The sequence below is a fragment of the Berghia stephanieae genome, chromosome 7, assembly GCF_034508935.2.
Source record: "Berghia stephanieae isolate SIO BIC M18660-M18661 chromosome 7, UCSD_Bste_1.3, whole genome shotgun sequence".
Classification (NCBI taxonomy): Eukaryota; Metazoa; Mollusca; class Gastropoda; order Nudibranchia; family Aeolidiidae; genus Berghia; species Berghia stephanieae.
Genome location: NC_088366.1, coordinates 28336334 through 28359950, shown reverse-complemented (window position 1 = coordinate 28359950; position 23617 = coordinate 28336334). Strand labels below are relative to the sequence as shown.

The following is a 23617-nucleotide window of genomic DNA, read 5'->3' as shown; positions in this document are numbered from 1 at the left end:
CCAAGACAAAGCCAAGTAATCTCATTCCAAGACAAAAACAGAAAGCATGTTGGAAAACAGATATAAGGGGATAGAAAACACAGTATGTACCTCCCTGCCCACTACGAGAGGTAGGAACCCCACGCAGAATTTAGATGTGTATTCTGGGATGAGTCTATGTCTTGCTCGGAAGAAGGTATGGATATTTTTTTTTCTCCTAAAATGTTGCTATTATATACTTTGCTTTTAATGCTTTTAAAGGTTTTACGGCGCTTTCAACACATTTGGGTCATATCAGCGCCGGCAAAAAGGATGAAAATTGGGTAGTAAAAACATTCTAATTGTACAAATAAAAGGACTTGAGGAAAAATTAAGACAAAGGGGAATGGTACAAATAGGGAACCGACGTAGATTCCAAGAGCACAGTATCAGTGTACTTAGTTTGAGATTACCTAAATGTTTCACCCAGACATCAGCACAAGATCCCACTAAAAGGAATGTATCAAATGTTTACAAATCATATGTTTAAAATTTTAAAAATAACAGTACATAACAGAGAGATGATTTACAAGGAAAAAAAATATCATCTCCCAAAACAAACTATACATTTGACTGTTTCCCTCCCAGCCAAGGACTCCAGCCAGGGTCAGCACAAAACTAAGACATCTTATTCCAAGACAAAGACAGAAAGCAATTAATTGGAAAACAGATACAGGGGGATAGAAGACACAGCAAGTACCCCCCTGCCCACTATGGGAGGTCGGGAACCCCACCCATTTGCTATTATATAATTAGTTTTAATGATTTAAAAAAAAATATGCATCACATTATTAGCATTTGAAGATTCCTCTTGGCAAGACGCGATGCTTGCTTCTAACGATTGCACTTGATATCTACTTCTGTTCCAACTGAACATGATCTTGTCCCAAGGTGGGCAGAAGGTCACTTGCTGAATCTTCTATTCCCCTCTATTTGTGTTCTAAGTTGCTTTCTGTCTTTGTCTTGGAATGGGATTACTTGGTTTTGTCCCTCCTTTGCCAAAGACCCTTGGCTAGGAGGGAAACAGTCAAATGTATGGTTACAGTTTTGGGAGATTATATTTTTTTCAAATGTAAATCATCTGTTACATTTTTTGTATTGAACATATAATGGTTTGTAAATATTTGAGTGCGTTCCTTTTCATGGAGACCTGTGTTTGTGTCTGGATGAGACTTTAAGTGATCTCAAGCTTAGCACACTAATAGCACGCTCTTGGCATCTACATCTGTTCCCTTTTTGAGCCAATTCCCCTTTGTCGTACTTTTTCTCGTATGCTTTTAGTTGTATATCTAGACATTTTTGACCATCCCCTTTTTCTTCCTCTTTACTGGCGCTGAAATGACCTAAATGTTTCGAAAGCGCAGTAAAACCCTCAAAAGAAAACAAACAACAAAACTTGTTCTTTTTCATTTTACTTTTCTTGGATCCTGCTGATTATCCCATTTCCTTACTTTGTGCTTGCGCTGAAATGACCAACAAGTCTTGCAAGGGACCGGTATGGGTGAGCCAAGCCATCTCAATGCAGGACAAGAACAAGAATTTTTAAAAGCCACAGAGATGGGGATAATAGATTAGGTTATTTTGTGTTTTTTTTTAAAGGTGTTTACAGCACGGGACACATTTAGGTCTTTTCAGTGCCTGTTTTACAGGTTAAAACACAGACTCGGGCACAGATAGTTAATTAAAAGATCTTTATTGACAGAAGAATATAATATAATGTAGCGCTATGCAACAATTTATACAACAGCGCTTTGACACTTGCACAAAAATACTCAATTATGAATAAGTATAACAAAAGCAAATTTTAAAAAGCTGAATAACGCATTATTAACTGGTATAACGACTTGTATGTAAATGATGATGACAAGTTAAGCCAGCAACAACCATTTTTTTTAAAAGCACACCGAAGTTAAAAGCAATAAGCCTAAATAATGAAGTAGGTACTTCTTGTTCAGTTTAATCTTTCAATCACAAGTAGAAAGAGAAGTTTCTTTTGGATTTATGTTTGCAAATCACTAACTACACTTAAATGATTAAAAACATTAAGCTGTCTGAAGCTCTAAACAATACAAATAATACAAGGGAAAAAAATAGAAGGAAGCTTATATACTAATATAGTATACATGTCTGCTTGTTTTTAAGGGTTTTACAGCGCTTGCAACACATTTAGGTTATATTAGCGCCAGTAAAAAGGAAGAAAATGGGATAGTAAAAAGATCTAGAATTACAATAAAAGCACCCAAGAGAAAGTAATACAAAGGGGAACTGGGAACAAATAGGGATCAGATGTAGATTCCAAGAGCATACCACCAATGTACTTAGATTGAGATCACCTATAAGTCTCATCCAGACACAAGCACAAGATCCAACAAAGAGAAATACACTCAAATGTTTACATTATACATTCAAAACAACAAATATAATAATACATAACAGAGAGATGATTTACAAGGAAAAAAAAAATATCATCTCCCAAAACAATAACTAAGCATTTGACTGTTTCCCTCCCGTCCGGGACTCTGGCCAGGGCCATGACAAAACCAAGTATCTCATTCCAAGACAAAGACAGAAAGCATGTTGGAAAACGGATATAAGGAGAGAGAGAAGATACAATAAGTGCCTCCCTGCCCACTATGGGAGGTCAGGAACCCCACCCAGATATAGAATACATCTGCCGTTATGAGGAAAGTTTAATTGTAATAAGAGGCCACATACAGTCTTTTTCCTTTAGACATTAGACATAACAAGAAACATTTCATCATCGAATTTTTCACATTTTATAGACTCTATGACTTTAACTGTATTTTGTGACATTTTGAACTACACACTTTTAGAGATTGAATAACGCATAATAGTGTTATTATCATATATAAATTTCATTTATTCATCCCTATTTGAATTATTACTTTATGGATAATCGAGAGAGAGAGAGAGAGAGAGAGAGAGAGAGAGAGAGAGAGAGAGAGAGAGAGAGAGAGAGAGAGAGAGAGAGAGAGAGAGAGAGAGAGATATGACCCAGGCACCAGCTGCAGCTTTGGTCTGCAAAGTGAGCATTCAAGGAAGACATGAGATGCCGACAGCCGGTCAGGAACCAGAACTTTTGGGTGTTTGTGTTTGTTTTTTTTTTTTTAAGGGGTTTACAGCGCTTACAACACATTGAAGTCATTTCAGCGCCAAAAAAAGGTAGAAAAAAAAAGGAAAAACAAAAAAAAGGAATACACTGAAAAACAAATCATGATATTCACTACATAAAATATTCCAGTACATAACAGAAAGATTATTTGCAAGGAAAAATAAATATTATCTCCCAAAACTATAACTATTCCATCCCAGTCAAAGATTCTGGTCCAGGCCAGGACAAAACCAAGAAATCTCATACCCAGACAAAGACAGAAATCAAGTTGGAAAACAAGTATAGGGGGATAGAAGACACAGTAATTGACCTCCCAGCCCACTGTGGGAGGACAAAAGACTCCAGCCTCCAGCCAGTCTATATCATACGATTGGTGTCAGAAAGATTATTTGCAAGGAAAAATAAATATTATCTCCCAAAACTATAACTATTCCATCCCAGTCAAAGATTCTGGTCCAGGCCAGGACAAAACCAAGAAATCTCATACCCAGACAAAGACAGAAATCAAGTTGGAAAACAAGTATAGGGGGATAGAAGACACAGTAATTGACCTCCCAGCCCACTGTGGGAGGACAAAAGACTCCAGCCTCCAGCCAGTCTATATCATACGATTGGTGTGTTGCAACTAGAATGTAGACTTTAAATGGGTACGGTATCATCTGTGCTTGTTATACAGTTTATAAAATTTAGAATATAAGTCATGAAAAAGCCATGATTTATTTCAATAATAATAAAGATTGAAGACAAATTTCCTTCTCAATATTTTCCCATGCATGTAAATTTCTTTTTAAAATGATTTGGTGATGCTGTGATTTAGCAACGATGAAAGAAATCAACGGATCGACAAAATAATCCAATTAGTTACTTTATGGCATCTTTGCTTCATTGCAACATCACCAACGCATTAGAGAATAAAGCATAATAGCTAAGATAAGGCTATGCATTTACACCTAGCTAGAGGACCCGTTCTTAGCCCATTTAGCCGCTATTGCTCATAGACTAAAGAAAAATTTCCTCTGAGGATTAATAAAGGGATTATTTTAAAAATTTAAAAAAACATGTTACAGATAATATTGGTTTTGCTGTTGGCTGAAGAATGATTTGTTTTGTTTTTGTTTGTTTTTAAGGGTTTTATGGCGTTTGCAACACATTTAGGTCATATCAGCGCCACTAAAAAGTAAGAAAATGGGAAAGTAAAAAGTTCTAGAATTACAATTAAAGCACCCAAGAAAAGGTAAGACAAAGGGGAACTGGTTCAAATAGGGAACAGATGAAGATTCCAAGATCACACTATCAAAGTACTTAGTTTGAGATCACCTATAAGTCTCATTCAGACATAAGCACAGGACCCCACTAAGAGGAATACACTCAAATGTTTACAAATCGTATAATATATGTAAACAAAACAGTACAGTGCATAACAGAGATATGATTTACAAAGAAAAAAATATCATCTCCCAAAACTGACTATGCATTTGACTGTTTCCCTCTCAGTCAGGGCGTCTGGCCAGGTCCAGGACAAAACCAAGTAATCTCATTCCAAGACAAAGACAGAAAGCAAGTTGGAAAACAGATATAAGGGTTTGTTTTGTTTGTTTGTTTTTTAGGGTTTTACGGCGCTTGCAACACATTTAGGTTATATCAGCGCCAGTAAAAAGGAAGAAAATGGGATAGTAAAAAGTTCTAGAATTACAATTAAAGCATCCAAGAAAAAGTAAGACAAAGGGGAACTGGGAACAAATAGGAATCAGATGTAGTTTCCAAGAGCATACCATCAATGTACTTAGTTTGAGATCACCAATAAGTCTCATCTGGACACAAGCACGGCCCCCACTAAGAGGAATACACTCAAATGCTTACATTATAAATTATAACAAATATAATAATACATAACAGAGAGATGATCTACAAGGAAAAAAATATCAATCATCTCCCAAAACAATAACTATGCATTTGACTGTTTCCCTCCCAGTCAGGACTCCGACCAGGGCCAGGACAAAACCAAGTAATCTCATTCCAAGACAAAGACAGAATGCAAGTTGGAAAACAGATATAGGGGGATAGAAGACATAATAAGTACCTCCCTGCCCACTATGGGAGGTAGGAACCCAACCCAAACAGATATAAAGGGATAGAAGACAAGAATGATTTATCCCAATGTGCACACATATATATATATATATATTATATTATATATATATATATATATATATATATATATATATATATATATATAATGCAGGCTAATCACCGACTGCAATTATGGACTCGATTTTACCTTGATGTAATGGCAAATATTTTGGTTGTTAAAAGTATTTCCATTACAATGAGCCCATAATAATTTGGGTTATCAGACATGTAAATAAGTATACATTGGTTTAGACCATTTAATCCTTGTTATGCATTTGGCTCTTAACAAAATTTATTTCTAAGTTCATTCTCTAAAGCTGAATATTTGAAATTTGAAATTCCATTCTTCAGCTCACATTTCAAGATCATGGATAAAAAAACAAACAACAATTGCAATATTTATCAAAACATTTTACTACAATGATTTTTTTTAAATGAGAGAAAGAAAAAAATGAATCACAGATATATAAAGTGATATCACGTATTATATGATAAAGCTTAAATAACTGCACTGTGAATACTAAACAGATATAATTATAAACCATCCTACAATATCAGTCTTCCTCACCTGATTGAACGTTTGATCTGACACAACCCAAAGGACCCCCCACTGAGAGGAAAACACTCACCTGATTGCGTGTTTGGTCTGACAAAACCCAAAGGGCCCATCCAGACATGGGAAAAGGACCCCCACCGAGACGGAAACACTCAAATACTAACAAAATTCTGAAGGAAAAAACCCCCATGATTCAATGATAACTAAAACAGTTCGACAAAAGATTACTCCAACAATATTAAATGATCATCTCATTTTTTGGCAACCTCCTCCCATTACAATGACATCCACAGGGTTATGGCAGATGTTAGGTCACTCTTGGAATTTAAGAAAAAAAAAAAAAAATTAAAATAACCAAGATTTTAGAACAATCCATTTTTGCAATTACCAAATAATTTCAATTGAAATTTAAACTGTAAGAAGTTTCAAATCACTGCATGAGATATGTAAATCCAAGTAACATGAAAATTATAAGAATAATGATTATGATGATGATGATGATCATGATGATGATGATGATCATGATGATGATGATGATGATGATGATGATGATGATGATGATGATGATGATGATGATGATGATGATGATGATGATGATGATGATAATAATAATAATAATAATAATAATAATGGTGACAACTGAAATTATTATTATATCATTATCATAAGAAAAAGAAATTGCTAAGGTTAAAAGAACCGGATGTAAGCAGAGGAGTATAAAAATATTTGGATAATTACAAACCTTTAAACATACAGGTAAATAATAATATTTAAGCAATCGCAATGCATTACAATAGGACAGTTTTTCTTAGATGGAAAAGTTATGCTGAAAAATATATAATATAATAGAAATATTTAACATTCTTATAACATCCTGTTACATTGATCCACACTTATCACGATTCTCTTTCTAAAACTTGCTCTATCTTGCTTAATATGTACTTTTATTACAGACAGTATACGACGGATGCCTCATACTATTAATGGTTGATTATGTTTGCTTGTATTTCGAGGTTTTTAAAATTTGTTTTGTTTAGTTTAAATGTTTTGTTTTGGATTTTTTGTTTTGTTGGTTTTCTTTTTGGTGATGTTTTCTTTTCTTGGGGGGGGGGGGGATGTATAAATCATTAATAAATCATGTATTTATGATATCCTATCATACAAAGTACACAAAAGAGAAGAGATAATCCATCCTTTCTTCTATTGCCTTGCAGTTGATCCGTTATTTACATGATCTCCAGTAATACCATTGAAGTACCTAATTAACCAGTATAATATATTCAATAAAATGTTAGCCAAGTGGACTTGAAGAAACAGTGATTCCCTGAGAACCATAACAAAAATGCTCACAAGTCTGCATAGTATGACAATTAATATCACATAGTTTCAATTTGACACAAAAAACTAACAAGTTCAAATATTCTCTGAGAACAATATTCAACACATTAAAAAAGACGTCTCTATGACTCTAATGTAAGGGTAAGCAAAGTCACATCTAAGAGAACAATTAATCAGCTTTTTGATTTCTCATTGGGAATGAGTATGTATTACAACAATTGTCATAGATAAAGCATTAATAATGATGTTGAGCGTGTGGGTGATTCAGAGAGAGAGAGAGAGATAAAGAGAGAGAGAGAGAGAGAGAGAGAGAGAGAGAGAGAGAGAGAGAGAGAGAGAGAGAGAGAGAGAGAGAGAGAGAGAGAGAGAGAGAGAGAGAGCAACTGAAGACAAAAACATTATCAAAACAGATTACATGGATTATTGTAATTGAAACAAAATGCGACTCAAATTTTGTTGAAAAGTTAAATGAGATAAAGCAAAACAAATCTTTCCTTTTTAATGAATATGATAATGAATAAAATGTTATTTGGTGATAAAAATATAAACAATTGTAATAAATATGAATTTATGTGTATTTCCTGACATTTTCTAAAATTTCGAGTCTTTTTTTCCGGAGGAAAATAGGAGGGAGGATTGCAAGGAACTGGTTGAAACCATTTGGATAACACCTGAAACACTATTATCCATTATTATCTATAATATGATAAAATATAATTATTATAAATAAGATGTTGGTTTGTTGTTTCTTTGTTTTCATGGGTTGTACAGCACATACAGAACTGCTAGAAGGTCATTTAAGTGCCGGTAAAATGAGAGATAAAAGAATGGCTATGTTTGTTTGTTTGATTGTTTGTTTTTAGGGGTTTCACGGTGCTTGTGACACTATAAGGTTAAAATAGTTTTAATCCAGCTAACAAATGCCAAAGAAAAAGTAAGATTATTGGGGAAATTTTGAATAAAGAACAGAAGTAGATCCAGGGGCAATCTAACCATGTGTCTTGTCTGAGGACACTTAAACGTTCCACTCGAACAAACCTAGATGTTGAGTAAAAATATTTCATAAGAGAAAAACCCCCCACAAAATTTAACATCTCCAGTTGATCCACTGCTTGGTCATCTTGATCACTCCCCTAACTCAAAACGAGTTGCCAAAGTTCATATAGTACATCAATAAATATAAAACAAAAATCAACACATGTGATTCTATATAAATATTTCTAATCTTATAACAAGAAAATGGTTACAAATGCATAGAACACATCAAGCTGTCTTGCACCAACCCCAGAAATATAATAAAAGAGTATTTTTTATCAAATAATATATTCAGAACTAATCACATTCATTCAAATAATAAAAAAGTAGTCCTTCAGAGTCGTATTATGACCCCATGCTAGACATTATTTGTGTTCTACTAGGTAAAGTCTTTACATGGTCTCAACAAATTAAGGTCATTTCGTCATCAGTAAGGAAGATGATGGAATAGGTCTGAAATACAGGTAGTATCCAAGGGAGTGTAAAACAAAGGATAAAAAGCTAAAAACAAGGAACAAAAGAGCAATCTACTCTTGTATTTAGTGCAACTTACTTATTTTACTTACTGCCCTTTACACAATTGCATGTAGAGCAGCACTGAAGGATCTCCCTTTGTTTCTGTCACAAGCCAGTTCATGCAGAGACCCCCAAGACTCATTCTACTCACTGATTTCCTCCTCTAACGTAATTTGTTTAGCATGAGACCATATACAAGTCCCACCAGATTTCTGCCAAAAAGGAGAGTTTATCCCCGTTTCTGGAGCTAGATAACATATATAATTGTAAAATACCATGTAAGAACTTGTTTGATTTTAGGGATTTTACAGCACTGGTGATGTTAGTAGCAAGGTAACGATTACGTTCGCAACCTACAACGATCGGCAAATAATGAGGAAGAAAACAAAAATTGTCCTAAGACTGAGTACAGATCTTCGTTTTCTTCCTCGTCGTTCGTTGTAGGTTGGGAACGTAATCGTTAACTTGCTATTAAGTCATTTCAGTGCCAGTAAATTGGAAGATGACAGGGGGTGAGTTATAGATATAATCACCTAAGAAAAAGAAAAACAAAGGGGACTGGGTAAAATAGGGAAGAGAAAATTCCACGAGCAGTCCATTAATGTGCCTTATTTGACAAAACATAAAAGTCCCATCCAGGCACAAGCAAAGGTCCCAGTATGAAGGATACACGCAAATGTCTACAAAGTACAATAAATATACAGTATTCACAACTAACAATTATAATAGAAATTGACAGGAATAGAGAGATGATTTACACAGAAAAAAGGATCATCTTTCAAAAAAGGTACTATACATTTGACTGTCTCCCTCCCAGGTAAAGATTCCCGTCAAGACTAGAAAAAATCCCAAAGAACCACAATCCAGAACAAAGAGAGCAACCTGGAAAGGGAAAAGCAGATATAGGGGATAAAAGACATAGCAAGAGATTTCCTGGAAGGTCTGACGATCTGTCAGAAGTAAACTAGACCAAGTTACATAAGAATAGAAGTAAAAAGTGATTGAATGTTATTATTTAAGTTACAAGTGTTCATAAACAGAGTGAATTCCACACAATTTGGATTCTAATAAATCTTAAAACTACTTGAAAAAAAAACAACTCAGTCTAATGTTTGAAAAGTAATAGAGCGTAAAAGAAAAAGGCCTGCAAAAGCACACTTTACTTGAATTTTTTATATAAAAAATAACCAAAAAAAATTTTTTAATATAAATTATAAGAAGGTTGAGAAGTGGGACATGAAAACAGAAAATAAATATCACGGTGCTTAGAAGTCTAATTAAAGACATATCTATTATAACACATCCCACCTAGTAGAGAGATTGAAGAAAGTGGTGTGAGACAGTATGAACAAGCCTATTTACTAATGAGAAGCTAGTTTTATTTGTCTTTGTTTATTTTTTAAGAGCTTTACGGCGCTTGCAACACATTTAGGTTATATCAGCGCCAGTAAAAAGGAAGAAAATGGGAGAGCCAAATTCTAGAATTACAATTAAAGCACCCAAGAAAAAGTAAGACAAAGGGGAACTGGGAACAAATGGGGATCAGATGTAGATTCCAAGAGCATACCATCAATGTACTTAGTCTTAGATCACCTGTACGTCTCATCTGGACACAAGCAAAAGACCCAACAAAGAGGAATACACTAAAATGCTTACATTACACATTCAAAATAAATATAATAATACATAACAGAGAGATGATTTACAAGGAGAAAGATATCATCTCCCAAAACAATAACTATGCATTTGACTATTTCCCTCCAAGGACAAAACCAAGTAATCTCATTATAGAAGACAGTGAGTGCCACCGTGCCCACTATCAGAGACCAGGAACACCACCCAGCAAGTTTTATTGAGCGTGAAATTAGGCTAGTTGAATATTATAGTATGACCACTCTTCATAATGTAAAGGGCTTTGAGCACATTTAGTGCACTATGTAAATGCTTACAAGAGATAAGTGCCTGCTCCACTCACTTTTCTGAATTAAAAATTCACCCCATATACCGGAGCATACTCAATGTCTCAATCGTTTCTATGTTATATGTTTGTGTTGAGAATATTGGCTATTAAGCTTAACTGCTGGTCAAGTAACTTCGCGATGGTTGTGTGGCGAGCGAACCCGCGATCTCCAGAAGTGGGTGAGAGAGAGCTCTAGAAATGACCTGAGTTTGATACGAATATTTTTGTATTCGTGGATAGCTCACACGGTAGAGCCACGCTCTCACCTGCCAGGCGGAGTTGTCGTACCAATAAGGTCGCAGGTTCAAACCCCACCACCGCCGCGAAAAATTTTTATTCTCTATTGCCTTCTGGCACTTTTCTGCTCACTCCATCTCTTGTATTTACCAACATAAGTGCCTGCTCCACTCACTTTTCTGTATGTAAATGCTTACAGTTTTTGTCATTTTTTGCATATTGTTTTTGTTCATGACTATTACCCATTTATATTATCGTATTAGACTCTATTTTTAATTCAGCAGCTGTATAAACTTGCAAGAACTTATCATTACCAAAGCAATTTATAAAATATGCACATTGCTATAAGTCATTAATTGGCATGGGTTGCTGAAAATGGATGTACACTCCAGCACGGATTACTCAAATTCCTCGGGACATGCAAAAAAGTTTGAGGAAACAGTGCTTTGCCAACCAACTTGATAGAGTGTGTGTGTGGGGGGAGGGGGGGGGGGGCAGTGAGGTGCAGCGGTATAGTCTTAGCTTCGAACCCGAAAGATACCTAGTTCGAATATTCACCGCATCATGTGGCCTTCAACAAGCCACCTCTCCATAGCTCAATTTGCGGCGCTGACCTGCGGTTGACACCTGGGCTATTTCAGTCTTCCCTTATTATATGGAGACACAAAGACAAATCTCAACTTGATGACGAATAACGGGAATTTATATTTTTATTTACTTTATTGCCTATATTGAGGGGGATAATTTTATACATAATATGTTACAAGAAGTTGGTGTGTGTTTGTGTGTGTGCTTGGAGGAAGGGGGGAGAGGTGTTGCTGTATCACAACATTCATTTTGGTATTGACGTAGCCAAGCATTAACAAATCATGGCGCGTGGCATTGAATTTAGAACGAATCGGGAAGTGATAAGAATTAACAAAGAGGTGTTGGTAATATGAAACAGTGATGGTGTGTGTATGTGTGTGTGTGTGTGTGTATCATACTGTATACATACATATGCAGTGTAGATAGATATACACATACGTAACCGATAATGTCACAATAAATCATCAGTGGTCGAAAACACAGATCGCATTTTTTTAAAATCCTTCAATTAATTTAATTCTTTACGCTGCTGGGTGAAATTAGTTCGCGGAAACCGTGTTCGGGGTAAAAATTAGTTCGAGGAAGGAATGGAATGATAACAAAGAATAATAAGGGGGAAAATCGAGACATTCAAACGTGTTCGAGGAAACTGTGTTGGAGTTTACGTCCCGCCGTCCAGATCAGCAAAGTAATGCAAACTAAAGAAAATAAAGGAAGAGCTTTAAGCCTTCATCAGATGAAACTAAAGGGCCTTTCGAGTTAGATGTTGGCTGGACTTGCTAAATAAAACATAATTTAAAAACCTAAATAAATTTTTTTTAAACAATTAAGGTTGGGTTAAATGTTAGCATTGAAACAAAACATCCCAAAAATTAAGTACAATTTATGTAATAACTATATAATAGAGATATTTTAATTCAAAAACTTTTTCCGCTTTACAAATCAATTGAGGTAAATGAAAAACAAATGTTAAAATGAAAGTTTTTCTTTCTGTTTTTATTTTTTAAACAAAGAAACAACCTCATTGAGTCTTTGTATTTGATTCTGATTCAAACTCTCATCGTTTCTTTCTCATGATGTTAAGTCATCAAATATTTAAATATCATCAACAGTTAAAATGTCTATTAAAAAAAATAAAATTCAAAATAAATATATCCTTATTTTAAAAAGGTAAATGCTTGTGTAAAATGGAGAACGATTACAACTCTTTTTAAAAAGCAGTTTTCTGTAAATAAAACAAGACTTCATTGCAACGTCAACGTTTCCAGATCAATCGAGTAAAACAATATTTTCTAAAATAAATTGTAAGCTCTAAAGGATAAAAAGGGGTAAATACAAGTATACAGATTGGGAAAATAGTTTATGTCATATCGTAATAAAATTATATTTTTAAAAAATGAATTGTGTTGAAAAAGTACAGCAATGCTTTTGTAACTCTCTGAATTGGGCAATTATTAAATTTCATGAAATAGAGAAAATATTATTAATAATAATAATAATAAAAATAAGAAATGGTTTATAAGATTGGTTTATAATTGGCAACATTTTTCTTTTGTAACTGTAAATTTCAATCAATAAATGTTGCACAGATCTTAATTGAAGAGCAGCATCTCTGAATAAGTTGATGTTGACAGGTCAACATAATCTTATCTTGAGTTCAGGGTATAAATTATACCATTTGTGTTACATATTAAAGGGATAAGAATTAAATCTACTTGTTTTGAGTAGTAAATAGATATCAGTGGCAGTGTTAACCTTAACTTACAAGAATTAACATATCAACATTAACAATTTAGAACAGCAAAAAGAAGGGAAAAAAAGACGAGTTAGTTTTTGTCATACCTCAAATGTAATCTCAATTGATAATCACAAATTAGACAATAAATATTGTGTCCCCCAGGCAGTGATAACAAATTTAAGTAATATCTGTTCCAAAATGACGACATTTGGAATTCTAATGACAAGAATCCATTAATGACAAAACACCATTCTTGTTACAGCCTGCCTTTAGAGAATAAGTCAGAGACTGTCCATAAAGTGATCTGCACTGAACAACATAATATAAATAGTAGTAGTGGTAGTAGTAGCAGTAGTAGTATTAGTAGTAGTAGTTGTAATAGTAGTAGTAGTAGTAGTAGTAGTAGTAGTAGTAGTAGTAGTAGTAGTAGTAGTAGTAGTAGTAGTAGTAGTAGTAGTAGTAGTAGTAGTAGTAGTAGTAGTAGTAGTAGTAGTAGTAGTAGAGTGTAGTAGTAGGTAGTGTAGTAGTAGTAGTAGTAGTAGTAGTAGTAGTAGTAGTAGTAGTAGTAGTAGTAGTAGTAGTAGTAGTAGTAGTAGTAGTAGTAGTAGTAGTAGTAGTAGTAGTAGTAGTAGTAGTAGTAGTAGTAGTAGTACTAGCAGTAGTAGTAGTAGTAGTAGTAGTAGTAGTAGTAGTAGTAGTAGTAGTAGTAGTAGTAGTAGTAGTAGTAATGGTTGTTATTGTTGATGATGCCCTTTGAGGTGCCAACCCATGATACCAAAAGAACAGGATAAGATGAAATGAAAATCAGGATCATTTCTGCCAATCATAAATGCTTATTTCAATGAAGGCCAAAGGTTACGCTATCACATTCAACAAGAATGAAAAGTTGAAAATCAATTTGATTGACCATTCATGTGAACATATGATTTTTTTTTAATTACAAAAATTTGCAATCACTGACAATCAGGAAAGAGGAATCGGTACTTAAAATGATTCAAGTATTAATCTTGATCATTAAAATAATGAAACATTTACAACTGAAAGTCTTTGCAATGAAATCCAATAGAAATATGCCAAAAATATCTCGGAAAAGTCATTTTACAAGTAAAAATGTCGAAATGTCTTATAACTTATTGTAAAAACACCTTGAGGATTAAACAAAAGACGCTTAAAAAATTACTTTATTTTCCAATACTAATACTAAAATATCACTTAGATAGTCAAGGTCTGAAATCAAGTAAAATTGTGACTTTTAAAATCCTGTTAGGATTTTTTACCAAGAGCTTTAAAAATGGGATAATCAGATAATAAATCATGAGTTGGCAGCTCTGTTTTCCTTGTAGCAGCAGGATTTGTAATAGCCACAGAATGGGTGATTATTGAGGTTTGTTTTTATTTTCTACAATCCTCAATCTTTGATAATCCTGTAGCGATTGGAACGGTTGGCAAGTAGTACAAATAGAAGTTATTAGCTCACATATTGCATTTGATGGTAATGAAAAACAATGTCATTCTTATGAAGAAGGAGGGGCTTGAGCAGGTGTGGGGGCTGGTCGCGGTTGGTTGGGCTTGATGTTTCTCATCAGAAAGTAGTCTGTTACTTGTTTTGGCACTTCTGCTAGAACATGTCTTGCCAACTCAGCAGCACTTGCCTGGGGAATGAATTTTAATACAAATAAATATATAAAATTCAATTGCGCAGAATTACAGTTTAGTGATATGACACTTGACTTGTGGCCTGCCGTGACAGCCAAAGTTGAATCCTTTGGAAAGGCTCTTACTCAATCTTATTCGCTATACTCAGGTTAAAATGAGGACCGAACTGATAACAGTGTTGTCTATATGAAAAAAACAAATCATCATTATCATCATCATCATCATCATCATCATTATTATTATTATTATTATTATTATTATTATTATTATTATTATTATTATTATTATCATTATTATTATTATTATTAAAAATAATAATAATAATATGATTGTCATTATTATCTTTATATGTTTGGTGTCTGATCTTTTTATTCCTTCTTATCCAATATATTTGACGATAGGTTTGTTTTCTTTAATTAAGAAACTCAAACTCTATTGCTAACAGCTGTCTTTGAAAGGCTTCACTGTAGCTGACTGACATTTGAGTCATTTCAGTATTAAGTCTTTAAAGATCCTAAAGGCTAATTTCCTGATGGGACAAACATAATTTTGACATTTAAAATGTTCGTATCATTAAACGTAAAGAAGGCAAACAATGGCAAAGTCTTTGATATCAAACATATACTTAAAAAGTGATTAGTTATTAAGAGTCGACACGTATTCAATTTCTTGCTAACCCAACAAGTAGTCTCACAAATTTACCAGCATGTCATGTCTTCTTTGAGACAATTTCCAAACTTAGTAATTCTTTCTTTGTATTTATAAAAGCCAAAGTAATGAAAAGAGTTTTACCAAGATTGGATAATTGTATAAACTTACTCAATCACTTAACTTACTTAATCAATTAAGGTTTTACATAATAAATGAATTCTTAAAATTTATAATGTTCCCAACAGCAAAAGTTATAACGCTTCAAATACTTCCACCATTCCCTTGTTCAATCTCACCTGCTTGAATTCCCGGAATGGTACAAACTGCACAATATCTCGCTTAGCTTTTTCACCCGATGGCGATTTAAGGACTCCATTGTCACCATCTAATTCATTCATGTCTGTGAAATCCGCATCACCTACACCTACAATGATGAGACTCATGGGAAGGTTGGTTGCCTTGACGATAGCATCCTTCGTGGCTGCCATGTCACTCAACACACCGTCTGTCAGAAGTAGAAGTACTAAATATGCCTGGAGGAAGTAAAAAAAGAAAAAGAGAAATCAAAGATTGAGTTTATTTGAAACCTGGTCATTATTAGAAATTAAATGGTCAAAGAATTTCTAGGCTTTTTGTTGTCTTTCTTAACCACAAACTTGATTTCAGACTTGCCTCAGATGCTAAACTTTGACTGGTCACAGCACTGCCAAACAGAATCAAAATCTAGATCACTTGCATAAAGTGAGAGGAAAACAGTTCCTTTGATTAAAACATATTCAATGCCCCAATTAAAGAAAATGATATATTTGCAGATAATGGATATCCCATTATCCACCTGATTACAATTTAAAAACAGCGATGATAATTGGGACAAACGGATGAGACAGAATCTATTCTGGATGTAGCTAGAAATCTGCATCAAGTTATCCTTAACTAGAAAAGTGAACCATCACTTACAATTCCTGACAAACTCTTTTCTCATATATGCTCACCTTTCTCAAGTGTAAAAAGTGTACCTAGCCAGTAACAGTCTGCTAAAAAAAAATATTGAAACCGTCTTACAGGCATCATGACTAGTCCAATATGTCAAAAGTTGCTGTTGGCTTGGGATCCCTTTAAAGTACTTTGAGCAAAGTTTATGAATACTTCACGATATAAAAGCTCAAGCCTAAGCTCAAGACAGCACGATAAACGTCACTTTCTTTTCAAAGGGAAGACAATTCTCCAATGCTTAATTGTAAGGCATTTGAATTACATGCAAATGGATTGATTTCGAATTTAAATCTATCAGGTTTTTCTTACCCTTCTATCCACCAAGCAGAGATTAGGTGGCTGGGTTTGCTCAATCTGGTGAAAAGTACTTTCAGAGAGATTAGCTCTCTATCCAAAGGATAGCAAGGAATAGTGACTTTATAACAACACAAAATGGAAATAATCACTGATTCCGTGAGCCTCTTGGCTGTAAAAGGCAAGATTTTTCATGGTAAGGAAGGTCGTGTTTAAAATAAATTATTAAATTCAGCAGAACAAACATTTAATGTGAAAACTGAAATTTGATGCAAAGCAACAAAAACTCTTACATGAGCACCCTTGGTGGCTTCCTCGTCTTGAGCAACTTTGGCAAACCGTGTAACGTGATGAATGATGGGTGCTGCATTAGTTGGTCCATACAGTTGTACATATTGGATACAATTGGTGTAGGCAGCTAACACTCCGTCAATGCCTGAAAAACAAATACAAGCAGTTATTGACGTTAGCAGAGTATTGATACTAATGGCAAAAGAGGTCATAGAAATTTGAAATCAATGGCGATTTATGTTTTTAAATATAAATTTTCAAAGGCAAGCATCCCATCATAATGACTGACACTAACATGAGGGATGATTTTAAAAATGAAATAAAAGATTAAATCTAGCCGTAATCTTTATTGTGCTCCATGGATTATGTTACAGACTCTTTAAACCGTGCATCAGTAACATTGTTTATTTATAATTTAATAAGCATTGAATTTTCACTACAGCCCAAACTGCAATATCTGACGACCTTGTTGGTCGAAAGCATTATAAGCCAGTCATGTCACTATACTTTGCACTGAGTTAAGAGCATTAAAAAGCAACTCTCTTAACAAACTATTTTGGATTCAATGATCATTTATTATGGGAGATAACACTAGTCCACTATATTTAGCCTACTTGCACAGGTAGGTTCGTAACGAATGGATATTATTCAACTTTACAAGCATGTAACCTGGCTTTGGTAACTCAACTGTTAAAGATATTAATTGCGCTAAAATCTACATTCTCTTGTCTTTCTTTTAAGCCAAAAACATATTTGGTGTACGGTGACATTATTTAAATACTTCACTTAACACAACCTAACTTTTTTATGGTCTTCTTACATTTTTCATGTCTAAACTTGTCTATGATTTAACAATCAACGGCGAAAAATAATTTTTATCTGTTTAATATCATAATAACATTTCATTTTATCTCGTTTTTTACGCACCTAAAACGTATCTTTAACATAGCATAATTTTAAAGCGTGCTTGATTAAAGACACCAATAAAATTGGCATATCGTTGAAAAAAAATGGTCAGTCAAAAGTGCTCATACAGGTAGCACAATGAGGTCAGCCAGGGGTCAGATAGTTGTCGAGGGCAGAGGTTTAATGACTTTTGGATTTTCAGCTAAATGTCTGTTCATTCAGTGCAGTGGAGAGAAGGTAAGAGTGGGAGAGGGAGGGGGAGGTGTAGAGAGAGAGAGAGAGACAGAGGGAGAGAGAGGGAGAGAGAGAGAGAGAGAGAGAGAGAGAGAGAGAGAGAGAGAGAGAGAGAGAGAGAGAGAGAGAGAGAGAGAGAGAGAGAGAGAAAGTAAAGCACACAGTAACAATTGGGAAAACCTAGCTACATGAGACTAGTGCAATTTCAAGTTTCCTTTTATTTTTATGTTGGCTGTGGACAATTGCTTGATTTTAATATCAATGTTCATGAAAATGTTTAATAACATAAGTTACAGAGGAAGTAGTAAAGCTATCAATTTCACCTGCACAATAGGGATTCTGAGAATTAAAGTTGACAGCAAACTCGTGGTACACTTCATTGGATGGTGGAATTCTGGCCCCAAATCCGAGAACAGGGAAAAGTTTATCACTGATGGAAGAAAGATTGTACTTCAAACCGTTGTGTTTAGTTTCAACTTGGGAGTTTATTTTTGTAAATTTTATTGAGCAGCCAAAAAAAAGCCAAAAAAAAAAAAAACATGAATAAAGGAGAAAAAAATATATGACAAAATCACAATGAAAAATGATGGAATAGCAAGGTGGGGAGTGAGGGTGATGGCAGATATGATGGTTGCTTTAAGATGACGATAGTGATAATGATGATGGTGCTGATGCTTTTGCTGCTGTTACCGATGATGATGATGATGATGATGATGATGATGATGATGATGATGATGATGATGATGATGATGATGATGATGATGATGACGATGATGATGGTGAAGATATCTACTAATAAAAACCATGTGAATACCTATCGTAATCCTGACACACATCACCTACAGCCCTAATGGCTGCCATGTATTCATTGGGTTGATAAGGGTTAATGTAATGGAGAGAAGTGGGCTTCGATGGGTTACCATTAGAGGCTGTGAAATCAATACCCATCTGAAAGAAAAAAATTTAAATGATTAAATTTATCCAAAGGTAAATTAAACAATAAACATTATGGGGGTCCTGATAGCTCAGTTGATAGAGCACTCGCCTTACAAACAAAGGGACCAGTATTGGTCCTTGGTGTAATCAAGGTTCTTTTCTCAGCCCTCTAACTGGACAACTGGGTGTTAGATCTGGTGGGAAGTACTTTGCAATAGGCAATCATTCTATCCAGATGATTGCTAGCAATTGTGACTGTTTGATGTAACAAAATAAACTCCTGTCCCATAAGCGTTTGGGTTCTGAAAAAAATTTGCTGGCATCTATCCAAAGGACTTGTTCTAAAACATTTCACAGGGAATAAATTAATACCATTTAAAGCACTCTTGAACAACAATTCTGCTCCTGTTTATCTTCAAAAACTTATCAACCGTTATGAACCCAGTCGAAATTTCAGATCTGCTAATTTAAATCTGTTACGAGAATCCCCAAAATCCCTAGTTTTTCATGAGAAACCTTTTGACCACCATGCTCCCTGATTGTGGAACCCCAGCAGTATTGAAACAAAAAATAGTGAAAATCCACTTACCTTTAGAAAATGGTTAAAAACTGAACTTTTCTGTAAAGCATTTGATTTAGATTCCTAGAATGTATTTTATTATATATCCTATTATCAAATCAATGTTGTTTTTAACTTGGCAGTATGAGATGTAATGTGTACTAAATATTATATGTTGATGTAAAGCACTAGTGAGCGATCTGACTGGAACAAGGTGCTATATAAATTCATATTAAAAATATCATTATTATTATTATTATTATTATTATTATTATTATTATTATTATTATTATTATTATTATTATTATTATTATTATTATTATTATTATTATTATTATTATTATTATTATTACAGATAATGTAATATTCTTTCAGAAACAAAATACCAATAAAACCAGTTTATCTCACACTGAAACCAAACGTTACCATTTCTCCTAGCTGAGTGCTTTCCTGTTGGATTTAATACATTAAATACAGCTATCAAATCAGCATTCACGTATGAAGCTGGCTTCATCGGTGCAAAAACAATGGGTAAAATGCAGTTTTCAGATTTTTAGGAGTAATATTGTCAAATGGAGTATTCCAAAATCCCAAATAAACCTTATCCTGTTAGACAGATTGACTGGATTTTCTTTGTCTTGTTATACTTCTTAAACATTTTTTTAAAAAATCAAACAAAAAAACCTCCCCCCATTGCTTTTGCACTGATGAAGCCAGCTTAATATGTGAATGCTGATTAGATTTTTATACATTAAAATTAAAGGAAGCAACTTTTGCTTTGTTGTCAATGCAGTGGTGCACTGCTGAGTAACAATTTGTCGTGTTTTTCATATGAAAATTTGACTTAATATTGGAGTGCATTAAAGTTTACCTTTTTTATTTTTTTTCGGCTTCGCTCCCCTGTTGTATCATTTTTAGTAATCGTAAGATATTTACATTTACTTCAAGTGACACAGAATCTTTGATATGATTTAAGTCATCAATTTTGGGGAGTATGTACATATTTTTTTTTTTTCATTTGCCTCTATCCTTTAAAACTTACAGTGACATTAATTTGCATTCCACCAAAGATAAATTCCAAGAACGTATGCTCTTTCACAATCTGAAGAAAAACAACATGAGAAAAAATATTGTGTTAAACTGTAATGAATGCCCCCTCTATTTCCAAAAAAAAAGTACATAACTGAGTCAATTTCCCTTTAAATTTATATTTCCATTTTATTGATATTCTTCTCTCGATTACTTTTTTTCTTTGTTACTAAACTTAATCGTCTTGGGTTTGTTGTTTTTTTGTCTTGTTATTCCACATGAACCGTATGTTATAACATCATTTTTATAAATAATGACTTAATCAAAATAAATGTCCATGGAATACAAGCTCAGGATTAGTTAAATAAAGATATTTTTTTTACTGAAACACATTTTATTGCACAGCAAGAAATATCTTTAATGATATAATGATTGAATAGAGACTTTGTGCAAAGACTATTTCGGTCTTGATGTCCACCAAAGAGCTAAAAATACAACACATAGGTTTTGTGTTATGTTACGTAGAAATAAATGACACATGGATGTTAATGAGTTCTCCATTATATAAGATAATAATAAGATAAAAGCCTTGACACATTCACATAGGTATCAGTGAGTTTTGTATCACGTTAAGTGTAAAGCATTGACACATGGATGTAAATCATTCTCTGTTATGTAAGTTAAAAAGGCAATGAGTTTGGTGCTGTCTGAATTTTTTAAAAAGAGGTTACCTTGCAAGACGAGACTTGGATCAAGCCCGAGTTGGTGTAACTTTTCTTTTTAGCCTGCTTGGATGGGTTGATGCATTGCCATGATACCTGATAAAGCAATAAAGCAAGAAAAACGGTTTACTGATGGCAACAAGTTCATAACAATGTAGCTGGTGGCTTTAATGATATCGAGTCCGTCGTGAATAAAATATTTAAACTTTGAGAAACAGTTTTAAAATGAAATAAGAATTTCAAAATCACTCTGTGGATTCTTATCTTTTTTTTTCTTTTTTTTTTTCTTAAGTGCTTTTTTTTTTCAGCTGTAATTCATTGACCTAAACATCTTTTACTTGTTATTTTAATAAAGTGATTGTAAATCATTACTTTTCTCAAAAATATCTTAAATAACCTGTAATATGTACATCTATATCTAAATTTGTTCTAAAACATTTAATGAAAGCTATTTGGTGAAAATCACATATTTTGAGTAAATTTGTTCAGATCAAAGGTCAAAGAAGCTCTCTTCTTCCTCCTCCTCCTCCTCATTATTCGTCTTCTTCTTCTCATTTATAAACCAACTGACTTAGACTGAATATTATCAACAACAACAAAAATATAAATAAATAAATGTTTTGGTGAAACAACCATTTTGACAGATTTTTTAAAGTCTATTCAATAAGTAAAACTTCATTATAAATATATCAGCCATATAACTGAAAGTACAAAGCCTGTAAACTTTTGAGAAAGAAAATGTTCAGTTTCCATCTAGACTTAATGCAAGAAAAACCAAGTGCACAAAATGAGTTTATCACCCATATTTTCACTGTTCCATCTCACCTCTCCTTGAGATCCCGCTTTGAGAATTTCCTCGAGAGTGACAATGCAGCCACCTATGTAGTCGTGGCTTCCATCACTGTCCCAATCATAGCAATCAATCTGTGGGGAAAAAAAGAACAAATTGGTCAACATTGTACGTTTTTCTTTTTCTTTTTCTACATAATGTGATGCAAGTTTGCTAAAATAATCAAAGCAAAAAGAGTAAACAAGTCTTACTTCCCCTACTGAGCCCTAGGAGAAATTGGTCTTTTGAGTTGGTCTATCTTGAAAATAATACTGAGATAACCCAGGGATCTGCCCAACAAAGTGAGCTATAGGGACTAAATTTTTTAATCAAGGGAAAAAAAAAACAAAACAAGATGACATCAGGAGGGCTTGAACCCAGGTCCCCTGAGTGGAAGAGCAATGCCTTATCAGGCCTTTAAATGGTTGGTGAAAAAATTGTCAGAACTTTTTGAACACGCCGTGAAGAAGAAGAGGAGGAGGAGGAGGAGGAGGATCAGGAGGAGGAGGAGGATTTCGCATTATTTTTTTCCGGTTGTCTTTTAAACTGAAACAAAGAAAGCATAGGAAGGTAGAGACAGCTGGAGAAATACTTGTGTGTCGGTAGAAAAATAGAGAGAAATGGCCCGGTCTGACACACGCTGTCTATGACACAGTAGGCAGGCAGTGAATAATCAACGTCTAGCGGACGTGTAGGTGGAATGATAATATAACTAGCTGACTTGATGGTCTAGTTTTGTTTTGTCTTTGACGCGACAAATACAAAGTTTTCTTCTTTTTTTTTAAGTCAGCGTTCGTAAAAGAAATAAAAACTGATTTTTTCTAGCAAAATCGTACTGTCGGAAGATTTACAGTCCTACCTTATCCAATCGACAAATATCATTATCTTCTAGGTGTCTCTAAAGAGAGATAAAAACCTACCTTAATTTTTTGTTGATAATTCCCTCCACACAAACTCTGGACTGACAGAGTCACAGGTCTCCATACTGGGTTGAGATTGTTTTTGATGACCTGAAATAAAGATGTTGGGACCGATCTAACAAAAATGGTAATTTCAACAAAATACAACAACGACGACGACAACAACAACAATAATGATGATAACAATAATAATAATAATAATAATAATAATAATAATAATAATAATAATAATAATAATAATAATAATAATAGCATACATCAATGCATGGCATTTTCCCCTCTCGACCCCATTAGTGAGGTCAGCCCATGGGTAGAACAGGTAGCGGTCAGGGGGAATCTGTGATGCCT

At 34.0% G+C, this 23617-nt stretch overlaps 1 protein-coding gene across 1 annotated transcript in view; it reads right to left on the bottom strand.

Moving 5' to 3' along the window:
- Positions 1-12323: 12323 nt before the first annotated feature.
- LOC144976994 (copine-3-like) overlaps positions 12324-23617 on the bottom strand; it is a 30261-nt gene continuing 18967 nt past the window's right edge. Inside the window, exons 7-15 of the mRNA XM_078921656.1 lie at positions 23270-23359; positions 22346-22444; positions 21530-21616; positions 20812-20871; positions 19089-19222; positions 18598-18704; positions 17137-17279; positions 15853-16089; positions 12324-14901 (exon numbers count right to left, since the gene is read on the bottom strand). Of these exons, the coding sequence (XP_078777782.1) occupies positions 14764-14901; positions 15853-16089; positions 17137-17279; positions 18598-18704; positions 19089-19222; positions 20812-20871; positions 21530-21616; positions 22346-22444; positions 23270-23359 (1095 nt within the window). The 3' untranslated portion in view covers positions 12324-14763. The remainder of the gene's footprint in view (positions 14902-15852; positions 16090-17136; positions 17280-18597; positions 18705-19088; positions 19223-20811; positions 20872-21529; positions 21617-22345; positions 22445-23269; positions 23360-23617) is intronic.